We start from the raw sequence: 14,392 nt of genomic DNA on the forward strand, positions 1-14,392 counted from the left end.
CACTTCAAGTGCCCATCAGTGCTATCTAGAGCTTCCCAGTGCCACCAGTGCTGTCTGTCTAGAGCCCCTCAATAATCTCTATGTCCTCTCTAGGGCTTTCTACACCCCCAAGGATCATGAAATGAAGATTTGGGCCATCAGAATGGGGATTTAAGCTCTATAAATGAAGGTTTGAACTAAAAAAGGAGGCTTTGAACCCTGAAATGAGGCTTTGGGTCCTAAAATGATGCTTTTTGCACTCAGAATGGGGGGTTAGACTGAAAAGGGAATCTTTTGACTGAAATGAGTCTTTGAACTCTGAAAACATGGCTTTAGATTATGAAAATGGGGGGTTGAGCCCTCAAAATGGGAGACTGGCCTGAAGAAGGAGGATTTGGTTCCTGAAATGAGGCTTTGGAACCTCCAAATTGGGGTATAAGCCCTCAAAATGAGAGCTTGGACTGAAAAATAAGGTTTGGGCCCTGAAAAAGAAAGAAAGAAAAGAAAGAAAAGAAAGAAAAGAGAAAAGAAAGAAAGGGAGGGAGGGAAGGAAGGAGGGAGAGAGAGAAAGAAGCACTTAAACTCTGAAATGAGGCTTTCGCTCCCCCCAAATGGATATGGTGGAATGAAAAGGGAGGCTTAAGACCCCCAGAACTGGAGTTTATGCTCTATAAACGATGGTTTGGAGTGAAAAAGTGAGCTTTGAGCCCTGAAATGAAGCTTTAGAACCTAAAATGAGCCTTTGGGCCCTCTAATTGGGGGTTTGGACTGAAAAAGGAGGTTTTGAATCATGAAACAAAACTCTGTCACAAAAATGAGGCTTTAAGTTCTCAAAATGGGGTTTTCAACAGATAAATGAGTCTTTCTGCCCACGAAATAGGGGTTTTGAACTGGAAAAGGAGGTATTGAACCATGAAACAAAATTCCATGTCCTGAAAATCAGACTTAAAGTTCTCAAAACTGGGTTTTTGATAGGGAAATGAGGCTTTGGGCCCTCAAAATGGGGGGTTTAAATTGAGAAAGGAGCCTTTAGACTCTGAAATGAGGCTTTGGGTGACTCATATGAGGCTTTGGGTCCTTCAAATGGGGGGTTGAGACCTCAAAATGGGAGTTTGAACCCTCAAAATGGTGGTTGAGCTGACCTCCCATTTCAATCCTCAACATGAGGTTTAAAGCTTACAAAACGAGTATTTTCACCCTAAAATCAGACTTTGGGTTCTATGAATGAGGCTTTGTACCCTCAAAATGGGTGTTTGAACACTTAAAGAAGGATTGGGACTGTGAATGGGAGGGTTTAGGCCCAAACAACTTGACTTTGGACACTAGCAAGGATTGTTTGGTTAACAAAAAGGAGGTTTTGAACTCTTCATACTAAGTTTTAAACCCTAAAATTACACCTCGGGCTTTAAATCGAGGCCACTGGCCATAGTGAGGTCGTGGGTCGTAAAACAACGATATGGGCTCTCAAGACCAGGCCTTGCCTGGCTTCCAGAGGCAGCGGGTGTGCGCGGGGCCCCGAGGCACGCTGGGAAATGTAGTCCTTCAGCACGGCGCCCAGAGCGCCCCACCCCGGCAACAGTGCGCGCGCGCACTGCCCCGTGGCATGCTGGGCGATGTAGGCCCGGAACGGACTCCCCGGCAGCCTGCGCTCCCCGGGTCTCAGGCGCCGTTCCCTCCGCCTTAGGCCCTAAAAGGAGACTTTGGGCCCAAAAATGAGATGGGGGCCTAAAAAAGGCGCTTGTGCCCTGAACGTATCGACCATAAGAATGATTCTATAGACCCAAAGCTCAGAGTTTGGCCCCTACAGACGCTTGAGGACCATAAAGTGAAGCTTTGGGCTCTTAAAATGGAGAAAGTACCTTGAAGTGAGAAAGGAGGCTTTGGGCCCCAAACGGAGGCTTTGGGCCCTCTAAATGGGGGTTTGAGCCCTCAAAATAAAGCTTTCATTCCTCAAAATAGAGGCATTAAGCGTCACTTCAGGGCGTAAAGCTTCATTTTTCAGTCCAAACCTTCATTTTGAGAATTCAAAGCCTCTTTGAGGGCTCAAAGCCTCAGCTGAAGGAAACAAAACCTCATTTCAGGGTCAAAATAGTCCTTTTTAGTCCAAGACCTAATGCTAAAGGCTCAAAGCCCCATTTCCAGAGCTCAAAGCCTTGTTTCAGGGTCTGAAGCTCAGTTTTTCAGTCCAAAGCTCAGTTTGGAAGACTTGGGTCTATATTGTGAGGGCTCAGAGGCCTCAGAGCACCACCAGTCTACTTGCTGGCAGGGTGCTTTGGGAAAGGGAAAAGGCCGCGTCTGTGTAAGCACTGCTCAGCAACAACTAAACCATCGCTGTGGCATCAACACCGTTCTCATCACAAAACCCAAATGTAGCACTATTCAAGCTGTTATGAAGAAAATTAACTCTGTTCCAGGAAAAAAAAATAAATCTGCACCCCTTATTCCATACAATTTACATCATGCTCAGGTCCCCCCCATCCAGTACATCCTCATTGATCACCACCACCATTCCCGTCCTTCAAAATACAGCACTCAGCAGTGCTGTGACTCTGCTCGGCCTGCTGATAGTCCACGTTTACACCTAGCACTGCAGCCTTCCCCTGGGCATCAGCCTCTAGAGGCAACTGGAGATCACACTCTGCTCTCATCACCTGTGACAATAAAATACAGTTTTATTTACTCCTTGGCTCTTGTGTCCGAGCAGCTATGGCTCCGTAAGTGAAACGCACCAGGTGCTGCTCAGCAGCATTTGCCCTGACTGCTGCAGACAGCCAGGCCTGGGGCCCGTGCTGTGATTTCACCACCAGTGCAATCCCAGGCTCCAGTATTTGTATTTCAGCCCCCAAAGACAAGGCAGAAGCAGCTGCTCTACCCTCCATGTCACAGTGATCTCCCGCAGCACCCAGGTGGGATTCTCAGCAATGCACACCCAAAGGCAGCTGGGCTGTGCAGGATGCCTGTGCTGAGGATGCTCTTCCCAGCTCTCCCAGCCTCTCCTCCCAGGAGAGAGACTCTGGTGCCTTCAGCATCTTTGTGGCCCTTCCTTGGGCTCTCTCCAGTCTGTCTGTGGCTTCCTTGCCAGGCCTGGCCTTTGCTGAATCTATCTGTGGTGAAGAGAGGGAATTGTCTGTGCTCCATTTGCTTTTTTGCCTCATTTTTAATAGGAACAACAGATTTTGGGCTGCCCAGTCCTCAGAGCTGGAGGACCATGACTGCGGGAGCAATGATTTTCCATCTGTGGTCACCAAAATTGAAAGGAAACAGCTTTATGACCACTAACCCCAAGCCTAACCCTAACCTCAAACCCTAACGCAAAGCACTAGCCCTCATGGATAACCCTAACCCTAACACCTATCCATTAAACCTAACCCCCCGACCCTAAAGCTAAACCTAACACTAAAAGCCAACCCTAACCCTAGTGACATTAACCCTAACCCTAAACCCCATCCATGACCCTAAACCTAAACCTAAGCACAAAACCTAATGCCTTACCCTAAAGCTAAACAAAGCCATAAATATAACCCTAATCCTAATGATTGTGGATACCCCTAACCATAACAGCTAACCACCAAACTTAACCCTTAATCCTAACCTTAAAAATAAACTAAACCATAACCCTAAACCTAACCCCTAACCTTAACTGGAAAACTAAATTTCGATCCTTAACCTAACCTTAAAGCTAACCCTAACCATAACCCTAACCCGCTCCCTTAAACCTAATTGTAACACTAAATGTAACTCTAATCCTAACCCTAGACCCTAACCGAAGCATTAACCCTAATCCTTTCCCCTAATCTTACATCCCAAGTCTAAATCTAAGCCTAATTCAGTCCCCTAACCCTAATCCTAACCCTTACTGTAACTCTAATGCTAAACCCTAACAGCAAGCCCTAACCTTAACCATAAACCTGTTAGCATTCATGAAGACACATAATCCACAAAGTGATTATATGAAGGTGCTTTATTAGGCGCCGGAAGTTAGGGCATGCCTGCCCAAATCTAACTTCGTCCGATTTGTTCACTCAGCTCTCTTTTATCTCCTAAAATATTACATATGCATTAGGTTTCACATCTATGCATATTCATTTCCTAGCTCCGCCTAGCCCCGCTTCGTATGCTAATTATCTTATCAGTCCTTCTGCGCTTGCGTATTACTCTCTGGTGGTCGTCCGGGTGGTCGTCGGGATGAAGTAAGATCTCTTCATCCGAATTGAACTTTTTAACCTTTTCTTCTTACGCATGCTTTCTGAGCCCTTTGTCTCATACCAAACCGCAAGGTTGGTTTGATCCAGTTCCCGGGGTCCGAGAGGCCCCAGTTATCTAGATGTCTTGCAAATTGGGCATTCTTTTAGTCCTCCTTCTTACTCCTCATCATGAATCGGTGCGTTCTCTCATGCTATTCTTGCACATATATTTTGTATCTTCCAAGCGAAGCCCCGGAACAGTACATCTCAAATGTAACACATATTAAGCAATATTGTATATTTCATCTTCTATTACCAACAAGCCCATCCATAACCCCTAACCGTAACACTAACCCTAACCTTAACCACAGCCCTAACATTAAAGCTAAACATAACATTAAACACTAACCCTAAGGCGTTGTATCCCAAATGGAGGCCCTGGGCCCTAAAGATTAGTTTTTTTGCCTCAAACTAAGGCTTTGGGCTATTAAAATGATGCCTTGGATCCTGAAAAGGTGGCTTATGCGCTAAAATTGATCGTTTGGACCTTAAAATGACGGTTTGAACCCCCAAAATGGGGCTTTGAGTTCTCAAACAAGGGGGCTGGATGCTAAAATGATTCTTTAAGCTTTACAAATGGGTGTTTGGACCCTGGAAGAAGGCTTCAGGCGCTAAGGCTCCACAGCTCTGACCCCCTACCCCCCCCCCCCGGCCCGGCGGCCATTTCGGGCGCCTCAGCCCGCCCCGCGCTGACGTCACTGCGCGCTCCGGCCGCCAGGGGGCGCTGTGGTGGCGGGGCCGGGGGGCGGGGCCTGGGCCGGGGGGCGGGGCCGGGGGCGGGGTCCCCGGGCCGGAGCCGCGCGGGAACCGAGGGCGCGGGGCCGGCGGCGGCGGCGGCGGCGGGTGAGCGGCGGGGGGGGGGGGGGGGGGCTGGGGGGGGCGGCTCCTCCCCGCCCCGGGACCACGCAGCGGAGGCGGGGGGCGGCGGGAAGGTGCCGCGGGGGGGCTCGGCAGGGGCTCGCCGGGCGGCGGAGGGAGCGAGGCGGGCCGGCGGCTCCCCGGGGGGGGCGGGCACCGCGGGGCGCTCCCGGCCGGGCCGGGCCGGGCCGGGCCGGGCCGTGCGGTGGCCGGGGGGCGGCGGGGAGCGGCGCTGCTGCACCCCCGCCACCCCCCGCCCCGCCAAGGGCGGCTTGTGCAACCCGGCCGGTCGGTTGGCACCGCGGTTCCTCTTGCCTGCGGCTTCGCCTGCGCAAGGGGGGGCGGCTGCCGGGACCCGCTCCTCTGTCCTGGGCACGGCTCGGCTCGGCACGGCTCGGCTCGGCACGGCTCGGCTGGGCACGGCTCGGGCACCGGGGCTGGCGCGACGTGGGGCAACGCTGGCTTGCAGCGCCGATGCCACCGAGCCCCCCCCCCTCCGTGGCGGGCGCTGAGCTGCCCCCGGTCGCTGTCCCGGCAGTGCGAAGAATGGGCTCGGTGCCGGAGGAGCTCAGCCTCGTCCCCCTGCACCGGCGGCCGGAGCTGCTGGAGGCCTGCGCCGAGCTGCTGGCCGAGGAGTGGGGCAAGAGCCGGGCGCTGCGGCTCCACGCGCTGCAGCGCTCCTCGGACGCCTTCCCCACCTGCCTGGTGCTGCTGCGGACCCCGGGCCCCGCCGAGCCCCCCGCCGCGCCGGGGGGTCCCTGCCGGCTGGTGGGGCACGTCCGGCTGTCCCGGGTGGCCGGCCAGCCCCACGGCCTCTTCGTGGAGAGCGTGGTGGTGGCCCGGGCGCTGCGGGGCGCCGGCTACGGGCGGCAGCTGATGGAGGCCGCCGAGCGCTACGCCCGCGCCCGCGGCTTCCGCCGCCTGCACCTCAGCACCCACGACAAGCAGCACTTCTACGCCCGCCTGGGCTTCGCCCTGGCCGAGCCGGTGCAGAGCGTGCCCTTCCTCAGCCCCGCCATGCCCGCCGAGGTGCTGCGGGCGTTCGCCGCCCCTGCCAGCCCCGCCGCAGCCGCCCCGGGGGGGCCCCCTGCCCCCCGGCCCCCTCTGCCCCCTCCTGCTGCGCCCCCGCCACCCCCTCTGCCGCCCCCGGCCCGGGCAGGGGGAGGCCAGGCCGAGAGCTGTGGGCAGAGCCTCCTGGAGACCCCGCACCGCGACGCCAGGGGGCTGCCCGTCTTCTGGATGAAGAAGGACATCTGAGGGCGGGGGGGCGAAAGCCGGTGATTAAAAAGCAAGCGCGGGCGGAGGCAGCTGCCCCCTGTGCTGCCTGGCTGCTGTTCTTACGGGCTGCCTCCGGACCCCCGTCTGCCCCTGGGGTGGGGATGGGGGGGTCCTCGCGCCCAGTCCGAGCTCGGGGCGCTGCAGCACAGCATGCTGGGGCCGGTGAGCGCTGCCCAGTGCCACCAGTGCCACCGCTGCCCAGGGGGCTCGCCGTGGGGTCGCTGGGGCTGGCCTCCATCCCGCTCGCCTGTCCCTGTCCCTGGGGAAAGCGGGGTGTGCGCTGGCTTGAGTGGTGCCAGCCTGTGTGCAGAGCAGGGAGCGGGGGGCAAGGGCTGTGCCCGTGGGGGTCGTGTCCCCCCAGTACAGACCCCGTGAGGGGGCTGGAGCTCTCTGTGATAGGAGGCCCTGGAGCACGGGCAGCAAAGTGGATGTGGCCCCGAGGTTGCTCAGCCACCTAATCCCCGGCTGTCGGCCTGAACCCTGCTACGGGCACAGGGTGGGAGCATGCAATGCCCTGCCCGGGCTGGGGGCTCCTGTGGGGCACAGCCCCCAGAGGGGTGCCAGGCTCAGCACCCCATCAAATGGGGATGAGGTGGTCGCAGTGCTCCTGCTTGCAGCAGGGCTGGAAGCCAGGAGGGGAATTGAGGCAGGGGGCAGGCGTGCCGGGCAGGCCCTGGGCTCCGTGGCTGGCAGAGCCGTACCGCGGGAGGGATGGAACGGGAGACGGGAGAGGGGAAGTGGGATTTTTGGGTGGGCAGTGGTGCAGCTGTGCATGCTGCCTACCCCGCTGCTCTCTCCCCACAGGCAGCGCCCCATGGGCATGGGGCCAGTGCTGGCGCTGTGGGTCTGGCTGGCACTGGGGGCAGCAGGCGGGAAGGGCCCAGCGCCCGCACCCCTGGCGGGCGGGCAGCCCTTCGCCGTGGTCTGGAACATCCCCACAGGCCGCTGCCAGCACCGCTTCGGCGTGGGGCTGCCCCTTGCCGACTACGGCATCGTGGAGAACCGGGGCGGCCACTTCGCCGGCCAGAACATCACCATCTTCTACAAGAACAAGTTTGGGCTCTACCCCTACATCTCCCCTGGGGGCGTCGCCCACAACGGGGGCATTCCCCAGCAGGTGCCCCTCCGCGCCCATCTCGCCCGGGTGGCGGACGACATCCGCCTGCGCCTCCAGCCCGCTTTCAGGGGCCTGGCCGTGGTGGACTGGGAGGAGTGGAGGCCCCTCTGGGCCCAGAACTGGGGGGCCAAGCGCATCTACCGGGTGGCCTCGGAGGAGTGGGCGCGCGAACGGCACCGGGGGCCCCGGCTGGCCCGGCGGGCGTTCGAGCGGGCGGCGCAGGCCCTCATGGAGCAGACGCTGCTGCTGGGCAGGAGCCTGTGCCCGGGGGGTCTTTGGGGCTTCTACCACTTCCCCGACTGCTTCAACGGCAACTGGGCCAAGGTGGCCAACTACACCGGGCGCTGCAGGCCGGCTGAGGCGCGGCGCAACAACCAGCTGGGCTGGCTCTGGGCCGCCTCGGCCGCCCTCTACCCCAGCATCTACCTGCCGCTGCCGCTGCCGCCCGCCCTGCGCCGCCGCTACGTGCACCACCGGCTGCGCGAGGCCCTGCGCATGGCCGCCCGCGGGGCCGCCGGCCGCCTGCCCGTGGTCGCCTACTCACGGCTCTCCTACCGCCGGTCGCCCCGCTTCCTGGAGCCGGTAAGGGCTGGGGAGGGCCGGGGGCACCGCTCAGTGCTGGGGCACGTGCGTCCCCCCCACAGCCACATCTCTGCCCGCCCTTGCAGGCCGATCTGGAGCACACGATCGGGGAGAGCGCAGCCCTGGGGGCAGCTGGAGTCGTGCTGTGGGGGGACATGTCTTACTCCCGCTCGGCGGTGAGTATGGCTGCTCGCTGCCCCGCCATGGGCTGGAACCGGCTCAGGAAGCAGCTTGGGAGCGGGACAGGCTCGGGAGGGGAGGGGGAGGCTGCAGGGACCCCAGGCTGCCCCACAGGGCTGGTCCTCACGGCAGCCTCCCCCCCTCAGGAGAGCTGTGCCAGCCTACGCCGCTACCTCGTGTCCACCCTGGGTCCCTACGTGGCCAACGTGACGGCGGCAGCGCAGGCGTGCAGCCTCGAGCAGTGCCACGGCCACGGGCGCTGCGTGCGTCGGCAGCCCCGGGACCTGGGCAGCCTCCTGCACCTCGGTGCGAGCCCGTGGCTGCCCTTCCGCTGCCACTGCTACCGCGGCTGGGCCGGCCGGGGCTGTGCCCAGCAAGAGCGGCCCGACCCTGCCGCCTGCCCAGCGCCCACCCGCGCCCACAGCCTCTACAGGCACGACGGCCTCCAGCCCCCCGACGCCTGCCTGCCGCGCGGCCTCTGGGGCTGGTGACCAGGGACCGCCCCAGCTCGAGCAGCCTGGTGTGTCCTACGGTCTCGTTAATTTAAATAAATTGGCGCAGTGCAGCTGGCATGGTCCTCGTGGGCAAAGCTGGAGGGGGTCCTTGGTGCCCCCAGGCCGGGTGCGCCATGGGGCAGAGCCCCCACTGGGGCTGAGCAGGGACCCGCCTCTGCCTCAGTTTCCCTATCCCAGCTACGCCCTGGGGGAAAGGGAGCACGGGGGGGGGGGGAGCCGGTTTTCCCTCTGCCGTGCTGGCTCCGCACTGCCGGCGGCCTTGATGCAGCCGCCAGGCCCCCCTCCCCAGGGCTATTTTTATCCCCCCAAACACATTTCATCCTGTCCTATTTTAAGCAGAGCAGTTGGCGCACCAGGAGCCCAGCGCCCGGCTCCTGGGGGCCCCAGACCGCCTCGCTGCCCAGGGGAGCGGGGCAGGGGAGCCATGCCCAGGGAGGCTGCAGAAGGTAGGCTGGGGACAGGCGAGGGGCTGGTGGGGACACTGGCACCCGGGGGGAACCGCGCGGGTTGGAGGCAGCAGCCAAGCTGTCCCCGCACCGCGGGGCTGCGGGCAGGGATGCCAGCCCAGGGAAGGGCAGGAGGGGCGCGGGGGGCTGCGGGGGCAGCAGCTGGCACAGCACCCAGCCAGCTGCAGGCGTGGGGGCGCTGGGTTCCCAGGGGCGGCCTGCAGCAAAGGGCAGGGACCCACAGTGCCTGCAGGGTGCCTTGGGGGCGGCCGGGAGCACCCAGCCCCAGAGGGCACGGCCCTGCCATGCACCAGTGCTGCTGGAGGCCCCCACAGCCACCGCTGACCCCAGGAGCGGGCACGGGGCTACCCTACCGTGCTTGGCCACAGGCACAGCCCACCAGCCCTGCCCCCTGCCCCAAACCACACAAATATCTATAAAATCCCCCTTCCCTCATCCCCAACTGCTTCCTGGGACAGCGTGGACCCAGCTGGAACCCTGCGTGCTCCCCAGGCCCCCTCGCCATCCTCCGGGGGACACGCCACTGCAGCGTGGGGCACCAAGTCCCCGTCCCCACACCTCCAGCTGTGCATCCCCAAGCAGCACCCGAGCGCTCGGGCACAGTGCCTGCAGGGACAGCCAGCCCTGGCGGCAGCCTGGCACGGGGCTGCCTGTGCCCACAGGGAGCCGGAGGGGGCAGGAGCACATTCCTGGCCCTGGGCGGCTGCCAGCCCCACTAACAGGCTCTGGGACCGTGGCCACCAGGCTCCCACTTACTGCTCCGATGACAGCGTGCGGAGGCTGAGGGGACAGCCAGCTCGCCTGGCCCTGTCCCGTCTGCGGCAGCTCCATGCCAAGAGAGCACTGGGTTGGCACCAGTCAGCATCACCACCAGGAGGGGACATGGGCAGGTGGGGGCCTCTGGTCCCCACAGGGGTGCCCAGGCTGCGTTCACCCCTTTCTCTGCTCCTGGCAGACGGCGCGGGCAGGGCGGAGGGCGCTGCACCGTCAGAGCCTGCTGACCCCGAGGGGGCTGATCCCGGAGCCATCAGCCTGCGCCCCGTGGAGTCCATCAGCGACCTGCACTGGGCCTCGGCTGGGCACAAGGGCACCGAAGGTGAGAGCGGGGCAGCGGACACCAGGGCACTGCTGCCTGGGGGGAGCGGGGCCAGGCACTGACCCTGCTCTTCTCCCCACCGCTGCAGGGAACGGCCCAGCTCCATCCGCCGCCCGGCTGCACTGCCTGCCCCACAGCCCCCCACACCTGCCCACGCTGCGCCCCGTGCCGGCTACCACCACCTGCCCTTGCCCCGGCCGCCCCCTCTTCCTCGCCCTCCTGGGCCTCCTGGCACTGGCCAGCCTGGTCCTGGCCACGATGGCCATCTACCTGAGCGGTACGTGGGACCAGGCAGGGCAGGGGGAGGTGGATACGGTGCCACACGGCGCCGGGGGCTCGGGGACGGCTGGTGGCCCGTCCCCAGCATCCCCTGTCCTCCCCTGCAGTGCTGCAGAGCCAGTCGGTGCAGGCGCTGGCCCAGTGGCTGGAGAGCCAGGAGGACGCCATGCGTCAGCTGCGAGCTGCCAGCAGGCAGCTCTGGGCTCACCTCAACGCCAGCGCCGAGCGCCGCTGAGCCGCCCCAGCAGAGGAGGAGGAGCCCCAGCATTTATCGCCCCGTCCCGCTCCTCCCTGGCGGCGTCACCCCCAGGGCACACAGGGGCCAGCCTGCCCCTGCCGTGCGCTGTCGGAGAAAGGGAAGGGCCTGCAAGGACGGGCACCTGCCCCGGCCCTTCCTCCACGAGGCAGAAGGCACCCTCCTGTTAATTACCTCCTCTAATCAAGTCTTAGAAAATCACCACCGCAACCACATTCCCGGGGTGGCCGGTGCTGCCAGCAGGCACAGCCCCAGCCCAGCTGCAGCAGTGCCTGGGGAGCGGCGCCAGCCCGACCCCGGGAGGCACAGGCAGCACTGGGGCCCCTGTGCCACCCACCCAGCACTTGTGTTCCGCAAGAGGACTATGCCACGTGAAGCATCTGGCACGACAAGGGGCCGCAGCGGTCCGCTGGCCCTGACACAGAGGAGGCACGCAGCAGCACATCACTAGCTCCCCGCCTCGGCTCTCCTTTTATCCTTTCTTTGGTTAAAAAAATAAAAGAAGGGGCAGCCCCCTGTGGGGCGGCTCCAGGCATTAAATACTCTGCTGTACACGTATAAAAGCCCGAGGGCTGGGGCGCTGGCCCCTCACAGTGCTGGGTCTGCAGTCCTGAGGGCCGGGACGCTGCCCTGCTCTGCCATCACAACACATCCGCACGTTTGTCCCGCACCCGGCTCCGGGCTTTGGTGCGGGCTTTGGAGGCAGCCGAGTTGTAGAGGTGCTGTGAGGAGAGGGGAGGAAGAAGAGGTCAGAGGTGCCCGCGGGCCACCCCTACCAGCACTCACCCAGGGCCCTGGGGGCACAAATTTGAGCAGCGGCGCCCAGCACCCGGCACCCACCTTCTCCAAGCGGGAGACCTTGCTGGCCTTCAGAGCAGCTGCGTCCAGCACCACGGGAGGCCCAAGGCTGAAGATCTCCCGTAGCAGCTCGTTATTCTGCGGGAGGAGAGGCCGTCAGCCCCTGCCAGTGCTGTCCCCGTGCCCCTGATGAGGCTGCCAGCCCCTACCTGGAGGTGGTGGCAGATGCCAGAGCCCAGAACCTCTCTGAAGGCTTGGTACGTCCGCTGGCGTGCCCAGCTGTCCAGGTACAGGCACTCCAGGCCAAAGCGGATGGTCTCCTCTGGGTGCTCCCCGCTCTGAGCGGGCAGAGGGGCATCAGCCACAACCCGGGCATCAGCCACGACTGTCCTGGCTCTGAGCAGGGCGTGGGGAACCAGGCGGTGCTGGGGGCAGTACCTCGATGAAGCGCAGGACATCTCGGAAGACGGAGCGCTGCTTCCGCCGCTCTGTCTTGGCTCGGTGCTTGCTGTTCTCAGTAGCCAAGACTTTGAGCTGGGCCCGCAGGAACTCTGTGTCTCAGTGGCACAAGCCCTCCTACCAAAGAAGGGGGCTTTGGGAGGGACACGGCCCCGCTGCCATCGCCAGGACTCGGGGCGCATGCTGGCGGTGCCAGCCGCAACCCCCGCTCCCACTCCAGCTGCTTGCCTCTGCGCAGCACCCCACCGCACCTCCATCTCCTGGGCCAGCTCAAAGACCAGCGCGATGGTCTCCCCGGCCACAATACGCAGAGCGACGCTATTGCTGGACAGCAGCGGGGGCAGCTTCAGCCAGAGGCTGCGATGAGAAGGCACAGCGGAGGGTCAGCGCACCCGAGGCTCATCGTGCACCCTGCTCAGCGGCCGGGGACCGGGTGGCTCCACGCCTCGTGATGGTGCCCGGGCCGCCCGTCCCTGCTCACCCACCTGTCCAGGAGGCTCCTGATGTGGGACGGGGGGCAGATGGTGAGCAGCAGGGACCAGGCCTGGAGAGCGCTGCAGTGGAGGGGTCCGTGCTGGGTCAGCCCCGAGCCACCCTCGTCTGCACTGGGGTCACTGAAGATGCCCTCCAAGCAGGACAGACATGAGAACAGGTCCTGGAGAGGGGAAAGCCACTCGTCGGACCCCAGCTGACACCAGGACAGGTCCACATGCCAGGTGGGCGCAGCAGAGCCCAGGGCTGGTCCCACCAGGTATCCAGGATCCCCCGGGGCACGAGGGGCTCGTCCACTCAGGACACCCCAGCTTGGCGGTGCAGCTTCCCACCCCACCCGCCTCCGTGCGGGGCAGGGGACGCAGTGACAGCCCAGCGCCCTGCTGGCACAGGGGCCAGGCCACGGGGCAGCCCCAGCGCCGTTACCTCGGGGTCGGCCGCAGCGACGTAGCAGCAGACGCCCAGGGCCGTGGCGCACTGGCGAGAGATGCGGGGAAGGGGCGGTCAGAGGAGGCCGGTGCGGCACCGTCCCCGCCACCCTTCTGCCACCGCGGGGGTCCCGGCCGTCTCCGAGCCGGTGCTGCCGGAGGCGCCGGGCTTACGCTCTGCCGGGCCGGGAGGCCGGCCGCGCCGTCGGTCAGGACGCTGACGAGTAGCGGCTTCGTGCTGCGAAACACCTCCTCCCCCTGCGGGCCGGGGCCCACCTGGAGGCAGAGGAGGGCGAGGACGGAGCCCGCCAGCGCCTGCTCCTCGCCCGTACCTGCGGGCGCAGACAGACCCCGCTCAGGGCCCGGCCCCGGCCCCGCCAGCCCCCGGCCCCGCGCCCCGCGGCCGGACCTCTCCTCAGGCTCCTCTCCAGGCCGTCGGCCAGCGTCAGGCGCCGCTCCAGCAGGAAGGCGGCGAGGCTCCGGGCGGCGAGGGCCCGCCGCAGGCCCTGCAGGGCCGCCCGCCGCGTCCGGGCGCTGCGGGGAGAGCGGGGCCGTGGCGGGGGGCCGGCACCCGGCGGGCGGCACCCGCGGCCCGGGGCGGCGAGCCCTCACCTGCCGGCCTGGAGGCCTCCCAGGAGCTCCGCCAGCCTCCGCTCCTCATCCTCCTCCTCCTCCTCCTCGTCCTCCGCCGGGCCAGGCCCCTCGCTGCCGCCGCCGCCGCGCTGGCTCAGCGCCTCCCCGGCCGCCTCCTCCCCGCCGGCCCTGGCGGCCGCCGCGGCCCCTGGGCGGCACCGGGTGAGCGGCACCGGAGGGGCGCCAGCGCCGCCGCCCGCCCGCCCGCGGCCGCCCCCCCCCGCCCCCGGCCCGGCCCCGGCCCCGGCCCCACTCACGGCGCGCGGCGCGGCGCGATCGCGGCATGGCCGTCACGTGGCCCTCCCGCCGCCGGCACCGAGCCCTGAGGCCCCGCCCGCCCCCGGGGCAGCCCCCTCAACTGCGCATGCGCTCCTCGCGCGGCCCGCCGCGTACTACAACTCCCGGCGTGCACCGCCCCCCCCCCCCCAGTGTCCCTGTGCCGCCCCGGCCCGGCCCGCTCGGTGCCCCCAGGACCCCGGCCCCCCTCCAGCCCCGGCCCCCCGCTCACCGGCCCCGTCCCACCCCTGTGCCCATCCCTGACCCGTATCTGTCCCCTTCTCCATCCCGTCCCTGCCCCAGCTCCATCCTATTCCTGTCCCCATCCCTGTCCCACCTGTGCCCATCCCTGTCCCCAGGTCCGACCCTATTCTCGTCCCACCCTCGTCTCCCTCCATGTCCCGCCCCTGCCCTATTATCGGTCTCCATCCCTGCCCCATCTCCATCCTATTCCT

The 14,392-nt window shown here is 63.9% G+C and overlaps 3 protein-coding genes across 11 annotated transcripts; 2 read left to right on the plus strand and 1 right to left on the minus strand.

Moving 5' to 3' along the window:
• Window positions 1–4,987: 4,987 nt before the first annotated feature.
• On the plus strand, window positions 4,988–11,392 carry LOC310880236 (hyaluronidase-3-like). Of its 5 annotated transcripts, XM_083795755.1 has the most exons (7): window positions 4,988–5,066; window positions 7,164–8,058; window positions 8,145–8,234; window positions 9,093–9,199; window positions 9,679–10,316; window positions 10,405–10,593; window positions 10,703–11,392. In XM_083795755.1, the coding sequence occupies exons 2-7, from the start codon at window positions 7,174–7,176 to the stop codon at window positions 10,828–10,830; spliced, it is 2,037 nt and encodes a 678-aa protein (XP_083651881.1). In that variant the 5' UTR covers window positions 4,988–5,066; window positions 7,164–7,173; the 3' UTR covers window positions 10,831–11,392. The 5 variants fall into 5 exon arrangements, with proteins under 5 accessions (XP_083651881.1, XP_083651879.1, XP_083651883.1 ...); XM_083795753.1 differs by having other exon boundaries at window positions 10,405–11,392; XM_083795756.1 differs by lacking the exon at window positions 4,988–5,066 and having other exon boundaries at window positions 6,543–8,058; window positions 10,176–10,316.
• Window positions 5,227–6,402, plus strand: NAA80 (N-alpha-acetyltransferase 80, NatH catalytic subunit). The gene has a single exon (XM_083795771.1). The coding sequence runs from the start codon at window positions 5,556–5,558 to the stop codon at window positions 6,336–6,338; it is 783 nt and encodes a 260-aa protein (XP_083651897.1). The 5' UTR covers window positions 5,227–5,555; the 3' UTR covers window positions 6,339–6,402.
• LOC310880237 (interferon-related developmental regulator 2-like) lies at window positions 11,304–13,996 on the minus strand. Of its 5 annotated transcripts, XM_083795760.1 has the most exons (10): window positions 13,919–13,996; window positions 13,641–13,809; window positions 13,438–13,562; window positions 13,203–13,360; window positions 13,027–13,077; window positions 12,594–12,763; window positions 12,088–12,465; window positions 11,859–11,987; window positions 11,692–11,787; window positions 11,304–11,573 (listed from the first exon to the last, which is right to left on the minus strand). In XM_083795760.1, exons 1-9 carry the CDS (start codon window positions 13,944–13,946, stop codon window positions 11,721–11,723), a joined length of 1,275 nt encoding a protein of 424 aa, XP_083651886.1. In that variant the 5' UTR covers window positions 13,947–13,996; the 3' UTR covers window positions 11,304–11,573; window positions 11,692–11,720. The 5 variants fall into 5 exon arrangements, with proteins under 5 accessions (XP_083651886.1, XP_083651884.1, XP_083651885.1 ...); XM_083795758.1 differs by having other exon boundaries at window positions 11,859–12,465; window positions 13,919–13,993; XM_083795759.1 differs by lacking the exon at window positions 13,203–13,360 and having other exon boundaries at window positions 11,859–12,465; window positions 13,361–13,562; window positions 13,919–13,992.
• Window positions 13,997–14,392: the final 396 nt, after the last annotated feature.

The sequence above is a fragment of the Anser anser genome (assembly GCF_964211835.1).
Source record: "Anser anser genome assembly, chromosome: 12".
In the NCBI taxonomy this organism is placed as follows: domain Eukaryota; kingdom Metazoa; phylum Chordata; class Aves; order Anseriformes; family Anatidae; genus Anser; species Anser anser.